This window comes from Magallana gigas, chromosome 4 (assembly GCF_963853765.1).
Source record: "Magallana gigas chromosome 4, xbMagGiga1.1, whole genome shotgun sequence".
NCBI lineage: Eukaryota > Metazoa > Mollusca > Bivalvia > Ostreida > Ostreidae > Magallana > Magallana gigas.
Genome location: NC_088856.1, coordinates 54,733,305 through 54,741,723, shown reverse-complemented (window position 1 = coordinate 54,741,723; position 8,419 = coordinate 54,733,305). Strand labels below are relative to the sequence as shown.

The 8,419-nt window shown below is 35.1% G+C and overlaps 1 protein-coding gene across 1 annotated transcript; it reads left to right on the top strand.

Annotated features, from left to right (window-relative positions):
- Positions 1-369: 369 nt before the first annotated feature.
- LOC117683178 (uncharacterized) lies at positions 370-8,041 on the top strand. The gene is made up of 4 exons (XM_066083059.1): positions 370-2,746; positions 5,683-6,621; positions 6,811-6,996; positions 7,230-8,041. Exons 1-3 carry the CDS (start codon positions 1,099-1,101, stop codon positions 6,864-6,866), a joined length of 2,643 nt encoding a protein of 880 aa, XP_065939131.1. The 5' UTR covers positions 370-1,098; the 3' UTR covers positions 6,867-6,996; positions 7,230-8,041.
- The last annotated feature ends 378 nt before the right edge of the window (positions 8,042-8,419 follow it).

Sequence of the window (8,419 nt, the reverse complement as noted above, 5' to 3'; positions counted from 1 at the left end):
TAAATAAACAATATTTTTTAAAATTTAATTTTGTATATCATGAAGGTTTATTTAAAAGCAGAATCAACATAAAAGCGCGTTCGGCAGCAAAATGAAATTCTAAAAAATATAGCTCATATTTTTATATAATTGTAGCTACTTTTTATTAAAAATTGAACAGCAATTACCTGAAAATCATAAAATAGATTTTTTAAAATCATTTGTAGTCATTATTCCAACATATTATGACCGTATTTACTTAATACAAGTTCATTGTGGTTTCATTGTGGTTCATTGTGGTTTCATTGTGGTTCATTACGGTTCATTGTGGTTCATTGTGGTTCAAAGACGCGCCGCGTTTATCTTGTAAAAAATAACGTTGCGGGTACTGTATCTATGTTCGCTTCGACTTTTTACTATGAACATCTTTGAAGCTCCCTTTCAGCATAAAATGTTAGTTTCCTATCGTTAAAGGTTTAAATCCCCCCAAAAATGAATGTGCTTATTTGAAATGCTCAGTTGAAAAATCTGGGAAAGAAAGATTTAAAAGAAGAAGAGCAAGTGTACATAAATGATGGAGAAGAAAGAGAAAGAAAACAGTTACACTTTGTGTTCAAGAGTATTCTGAATGATATGTTAACAATAAGAAAGAAAGCAAGAGTACAAGTTTAACAGAGAAAGAGTGGGAAAGATCTAGAGATCAAGGACTTGCACTTCAAAAGTATTTCCTTACTTTCGTGAATCAATTCTAGGTGAAGTTGATGATCAAACGCGCTCAAAGAGAATGCAGTGCTAGCAGTCACTCTCTCTCTCTCTCTCTCTCTCTCTCTCTCTCTCTCTCTCTCTCTCTCTCTCTCTCTCTCTCTCTCTGATTTCCTATACTTTGTCCCAAAAGAAACGCGCATTTTTTTGTTAAATTAATAAATTATTATTCGATATTTTTTTCAGGTTAAAACAACGTGCTGTATTTTTATGAAAATATCCTAATATTGTTTAATTGACAGGCCCTTAGAAATTATAAAATTATGAAACTGTTCTGAAAGAATGTGATAGACCTAATTCAAAAATACCCTATTTTTGCTAAACAAGTTTTGAATTTGGGACCTAGCCCTCAACGTTATGGAAACAGCGAGCGCAGCATATAAAGTTCGTCAGTGTTCTGCGTGTCCGGAGACCACAGAGTACTATTGTGAAGTGTGTCCATGTGATCTGTGTAAAAAGTGTAAGGAAAACAAGGTGATGCACCTCAAAACAATAGACCATAATGTTATGACATTTCGTGATAAATCCAACAACATCTCAGAGCAAGAATTTTGTGTAAGACATCCCAGAAATCTTTATAGAATGTACTGTGAATATTGTCAAGTTCCCGTGTGTGATTTTTGCTTTGGGCATAAGTATCACAAGATTATAAGCACACGAGAACTTTATGAAACAAAGCGACAACAACACAGAGGAACTATTCACACCATTAGAAGTGAGGTTATCTTTTATAGACTTGATCTCCTGACAAAAACTAGAAATGATATCAAAACCGTTTGTTCAGAATTCTCCTTTTATCAATCAGGGATGTTAACAAAAGCCCAAAAACTGATGGATTTTATTAATGACATGCAAAAGGATTCCATTTACAATGTGTTTGGTGACTTTGATTTTAAACACAGATGTTTAGAACAGAAGATAGAAATGAACAGACATATTGTCAGCCTACAGAGATATGTACAAAGATATGAAAAGTCAGCAATCCGCCCGCTACACTTCCTTTTATCCATAAAGACAATTCTCCGCCAGATACATCTTACACTCCACACCAGTCAGCTCTCCATGACTGAGTCACTGAAAAAGGAGGATGTGATGGAGTCACTGAGTGGAACCAACATAACAGAGAGAAGAAACCAACGCGTCGGAAATGAATATTTGCTAAAATTGATGTCTGCTCCTGTGCTTCATCAGTCTTGTGACGTGGAAGGTGTTGATGGTTGTCATCACATTTCCTGTGTGACATCAAACCAAGTTTGGGTCAGTGATGTTCAGAATTTGATCTTGAAAAACACAAAAACTTTCACTTCACAGCATGTGAAAATTTTGGGTAGTGATGATATATATATTGGTGACGGATCACACACAGTGAACAATGACAGTCAATTAATTTATATAGATGAACAATATACCATTAAAAAACTTTCAAAGAATATGAAAACAAGCACCACGTTTGTAGAACACACAAGTTCTTTTTTGAGACCACGGTGTGTGTTTTGGTCTTTGTCCACTGAGACTCTTCTGGTCGGGATGTATATTGAGGAAACACGGACAGGCGAGGTAGCTAGATACAACAAGAGCGGACAACTGACACAAACCATACTTCATGACAACACAGGACGGGAACTATTTAGATATCCAAGCTATATAACAGAGAACAACAATGGGGATGTCGTGGTGTCTGACTTTGATGCTGTAGTAGTGACAGAACGTGGAGGAAGACATCGTTTTTCATACACAGGGCATCCATCAGGATCAGGAATACTGCCACATGGAATCTGCACTGACGCGCTTTCACACATCCTGGTGTGTGATGATGCAACCAAAACAGTGCAGATGATAGACAGGGACGGTCAGTTCCTGTCACATCTACTGATAAGACCATCAGGAATATTTAGACCACAGAGCCTGGGTTATGATGTCAACACTCACCGTCTTTTTGTCGGATCATGGTACAACAACAAAATTTGTGTTTTCAGATATATAGATCGTCGGAATGTTCTGACAAGTAAGTCTAGTATATGTTTTTATTGCTTTTTGACTATCAACATCATTTGAGTTTTATTATAAATACATTGCATGTCTATAGTTATCAACTTATTAATGTGCACGTCTCCATATTGAAAAGATCCATTATTGAGACCGTTGATTTTCGGTAAAATCTTTTGCAATAAACCATATAAACAATGATGCTAATTTGGAAAAAGACATGCACAGAAGACAAATGTAGTATCTGCCTTAATTAAAACTGAACACTGCTCGTAAATACAGCAAAATACTTTAAACTGCTAAGAGGTCTCCAGCTTATACACCCCTGCGAATGTGTTCGGAATGTTTTCTTTATCGTTGCTAAGTATGTAATAAATCCAGAGGTGCTCGAATGAAAGTTCACGAGACTTTACCGAGATTCGTTCAGTTCCTGTGAAATTTCGAGCGGAAGTATAAGTTTTCGGATAATATTCTCAAAATACGTAAGTACTGGTCGTTTACATATCATATCCTACTTGGATTTATGTTAAAACATGAAAATCTTTTAAGATGTATGTCTTATTTCACCATCTAGTGGTTATCAATATTAACGATGATATTGAGAGCCGAGTTATTGTTCGTGTTCAACCACGAGTAGAGTGGTTGAAAATATAAACATTGAGTTGCTTAATAAAATCATAGCCATGTTTGAAACTTGTGGCGTGCAATAGCATGTTTTTAGAAAAATAATGGGTGTCGGTTTTGCATAAAAACTTAGTATATCGAGCCATTTTCAAGGAACATAAAAAATTATAGTCTGTTTCACTATTGATGCTATTACTAGGTCAGGCGCGGATAGAAAATTAATCCTATGGGGATCTTTATTAAGGGATATCATCTGTTGCAACAGCAGACAAAAACTATTTTTTTGTATTGTCACATTTATTTCTATAACACATTTTATCAACCAATTAATGAAGATTAAGTTTAAAATCAATAAACCTCCATGTTTATGAGAAGCGTAGTGTATCGGAAACCCTTAACTAGCGGAGATGTAAACCTATAGATTTTAAATTTGACTACAAGTACCTAGATTCTATGAAATCGACTATAAACACGAGGCATGAATTTTACTGCGCAACTGAAAGGGTCAAATAAAACCAGGTGGTCTAAAATTTAAATGACAATAACATTCGCAGGGGTGTTATATAGGGCTTGAATGGATAACGGTGGTAAAAGAGAAATATGGCGGACAGTGCCTATTTACGAGCGGTCTTCAGCTTTAAGGGGAATGTGTGACCATCTTGCACACTTGAGGGTAAGAATGTAGGCATTTCTTGAACTGGCTTGTTTTTGCCCGAAACTGAACAAAACTGTTGCCAAAAGATACAAAAGCAAACAATATGAGATTCTACATGTTGTTTTGTTTGCAAATTATGCATACAAGAACAGAACACTGCATTTTTTATCACTTTGAACAGTTAGCGAACTGTACAGCTACATACTTATTTTAAAGATTTAGAAAATGAAGGGGGTTCATTGGTGTCCTCTCTACCACCATTTGTTGAGAAAATGTATAAATCCTTCACATTTATGTTGTAACTTTGCCTCAAAATAAGGTACTCTATTTTTATCAGTCGGCATGGGATCTATTTTTAGAACAAGAAAAGTTCAGTCTACACATGTACTTAGAACTTCTGTGTCTATGGAAACACATTAACGTTATATTTTCATAGAAAATAAATAAATGTCAATTCAAAACAATCTGTGTTTTATTCGATATACATTTTTATACCTGTTTGTTTAATGGTTTGTTTCCCAGTTCTTTAAGTATAATCTTAAGTAAATTCTTTTTAGAAGTGCGGAAGGGGTCCTTAAAAGTGATTGTCTTTAATTTGAAAAGTATGCATTATATTTCAATGAAAATGTATCTGTAATGTTTGTCCATATACACAGACAAATATATCTTGTGGGTATTGATAGTTTTGAGGCGCATCTTAAAAATATGGTACCCTATTTTTGGATAAAGTTCCAGCTTAAATATGCAAATTTAGACCTTTTTTCACCAAATGGTTGTAGAGAGGACACCAATGAACCTCCTTCATATTTTTCAGATTTTTAAATCTTCAAAAAAAGGCTGTAGATGCGCAGTTCGACAGCTTTTCGAAGAGATCTACAGTACCGATCAGACCCAACCTAACACCGGAATAAACCCCAACTTAACCCCGGGTTTTCTTTCTGGGTTTACTTTGGGTTTACTTTTTGAAAATTTGGGTCTACTTAGGGTTTACATTGGGTTTACTCGGGGTTTACAGTGTTACTTTGGGTTTACTCGAGAATTGCTTTTGGAGTCAATTATACGCACTGAAGTGTAAAGCAGACTTGTATTTTATCTTATCATCCTACTGCCTGTGATTCCTGTCTCTTATATATTCCGAATACACATGTAGCGTCTGCTTTCAGGGGTATACTTCTGATCGGGGTTTACTCTCTGTGTCCCCTCTGGGTTTACTTGGGGTTTACTCTGGGTTTACTTTGGGCCCACTCTAGTAAACCCAGAAAGTAAACCCATGGTTTAGTTGGGGTTTACTTTCTGTTAGGTTGGGTCTGATCGGTACTGTAAAAGGCATTGTCCTGTTCTTGTATACATACTTTTCAAACAAAATGACATGTAGGACTTCATGTTTATTGCTTTGGTATATTTTGGCAACAGTTTTGGTCAGTTTCGCGCAGAAAAAAAAACCTGTTGAAATGTTTACATTCTTATCCTCAGATATATAAGATGGCCACACATTCCCCTTAAAGTCTGACAATATTGATGTTGCTGATATCAATGAGCTGACAAAGAGATATCGCTTTGTGAAATAAATACCAAAAGTAAATGGTCCTCTCATATTGCATGGATCGATATCTATATACTGTGTTTTAACCATAATTTTTAATCAATATGTTATATCAAACTGCCTGATGTTGTAGATCTGAATCCGGACATTTTTGATGGGATGGAATCACGGAATGGAACCAATGAGAGAGAAAAACCACAACAACAGAACGAGTGTCTGCTAAAACTATTTTCTTCTCCCGAGTTACTTCATTCTTTCAGAGTTCCAGGTGTCCGTCATTGTTATCATATTTCCTGTATATCATCAAAACTGGTCTGGGTCAGTGATGATCACAATTTTATTTTGACAAACACAACAGGTGACACTCAATGTCGTGTAAAGGATTTATGTAGATATCTGAATTATTCTGGATTACACACAGTAAACAGTGAGGGTGAACTGATATATATAGATAGGATGCATAACATCAACAAACTGTCAAATGATATGGAAACCACCATATTTTTAAGAGGAACAAAATCTACATGGAAACCACGGTGTGTTTACTGGTCCCTGTCCACTGGAGATCTACTAGTCGGGATGTTTAACTATCCTACACGGACAGGCATGATAACCCGGTACAACAAGAGCCGACAACACTCACAAACCATAGAATACGACAACACTGGACTGGAACTGTATAGAGAACCTAACTATATAACAGAGAACAACAATGGGGATGTCGTGGTGTCTGACTATGTGTTATTTGAGTCTGGAGCTGTAGTGGTGACAGAGCGTGGAGGAAGACATCGTTTCTCCTACACAGGACATCCATCAGGATCAGGACTACAGCCACGTGGAATCTGTACTGACGCGCTGTCACACATACTGGTGTGTGATGGTAAATCCAACACAGTACAGATGATAGACAGGGACGGTCAGTTCCTGTCACATCTACTGATAAGACCACCAGGGACATTCACACCATGGGGCCTTGGGTATGATGTAAATACTCACCATTTATTTATTGGATCAGAGTACAACAACAAGCTACATGTTTATAGGTATATTCACCAACAAGAACCTCCGACAGGTTAGTTTGATAAATAATCATTAAACAAACAAGAAGAATTATTAGTATAGAAAACATATTTTCAAAAGACATCTGATGTACTAGTATATGTGGTATTGTATGTTAGTTTAAAAAGTGCATATACCAATCATTGCAATTAATTTCAAAATAAATACAAACCAAATGTAGCTAACTTATGTCTTTTTGTAGATGAATTCACACATTTTCCTGATGGGGATGTCGTGTCCAACTCCAAAGTAGAATAAGAAGAAAGAAACTAGCTTTAATATTGATAGATGTAAGTTTTTTTGTACAAATTTAATTAGCTCTCAAAACCACACGTTATTTTTTTCACGTTCTTTAACATATACAGCTGGAATCGACCTACATGTACAGGTATGTTAAATAATATGAACTGCAACTACTGATTTTTGTTTATTTCAATCTTAAATTTTTGATCATCAAACCATAGCCATAATAGGTTCATGTGGAATAACACGTAAACGTTATTCAAATAAATTTGATTTAAATTTACCCTTCTTTTTAATTCGCACTATTAGACGTGTTTAGTTATCTTTTTTAAAATCATTACTAAATCATCGAGTAGTGTTTTTTTCTTATTTCTGAAGATGATCCAACTGTCTTCAATCCTTTAGAAGAAGGAACTGCACGTTGACTTTTTACATAGAAATAAGGACATCTTGTTATTCCAATGGTTGTTGATCCGCATTGCCTTCCAGTAGAATGTCGTCTTTTATACAGAAGTGTATCTATGTTGGATTTGTTTCAGTGTATTTACAGTAACTGCAAATATCCGCAAAATGAATCGGACTCTACGATCAGACAAAAGCTTGCTCCTGAATTCACAGAGGGTATATACACTTGACAATGTACTTATGATTAAAGACAATTTCGGTAAACTGCTCTTCATTTATGAACCAGCCTTCCAATATACTATATTCATTACACTAAAATTGTCCAATGTTAAGACTTTTTTACTTTTCAAGATTGTGTACGATTTTCGGCAACCTTGAAAATAGAAATACAATGTATAGAAAGTTGTACCTATATTTGAATTTGCTAAATTGTAAATTTGCAAACTTTTTTTTATATCATGCATATATATTAATTCCTCTATGATCTATCATTTACATGGTACTGATATAAAAATGATGTGTACGATCTGTTGATAAAACTTTTTAAAAAATGGAACGTCAATTTTCTTTACTTCATTTATTGTCTACCGGTACCGGGTATTTGTTACAGTCAACTGGAACTGTAATGTTTGATACAATCAGAATTGTGTTTTAAACGCTATGAAAGTTGAAATTTGTTCCAATCGTAGTTTTAACAAGATTTTCGTCTCTTGCCGATCATTGAATACAAATTGACTTTCCAATCAAGTACTTTAAGTATATTACCTTGTACCTTAAAAATTGTTTCTGAGAAATGTTATAAAACTGTTAAACTTTATGTCTGCGTTAATGTGTTATTTGTAATAGCTCGATGCATGTTGATCGATCAACTTATAAAATATCGCTCCATTCCAAGAGTGTACGACTGTCGCCCTTTAAGGTATACAAGAGAGAAATTGCTTCCCTCAATTCTTTTCGCTTAAGGCGCTATTCGCCTTAAGGTTATACAAATAGGATGATTGCAAAGACTCTGGGTCTTTTAAATGCTTTCTCTGGTTATTCATGCGGGATAAAAATGTGGCGACATTGCAGAAAAAATGCATAACCCGTGTGAGCTGGTTATGCTATTTTTTTCTGTATTGATCGATACCGTATTCTAATTTCTCTTGTTTTGTTAATTTATT

Excerpts from the sequence above, each read along its gene's own strand:
- LOC117683178 (XM_066083059.1), top strand. The coding sequence starts at position 1,099 with ATGGAAACAGCGAGCGCAGCATATAAAGTTCGTCAGTGTTCTGCGTGT. Across the intron at positions 2,747-5,682 it reads TCGTCGGAATGTTCTGACAA|ATCTGAATCCGGACATTTTT; the intron begins GTAAGTCTAGTA and ends CTGATGTTGTAG. Across the intron at positions 6,622-6,810 it reads CCAACAAGAACCTCCGACAG|ATGAATTCACACATTTTCCT; the intron begins GTTAGTTTGATA and ends GTCTTTTTGTAG.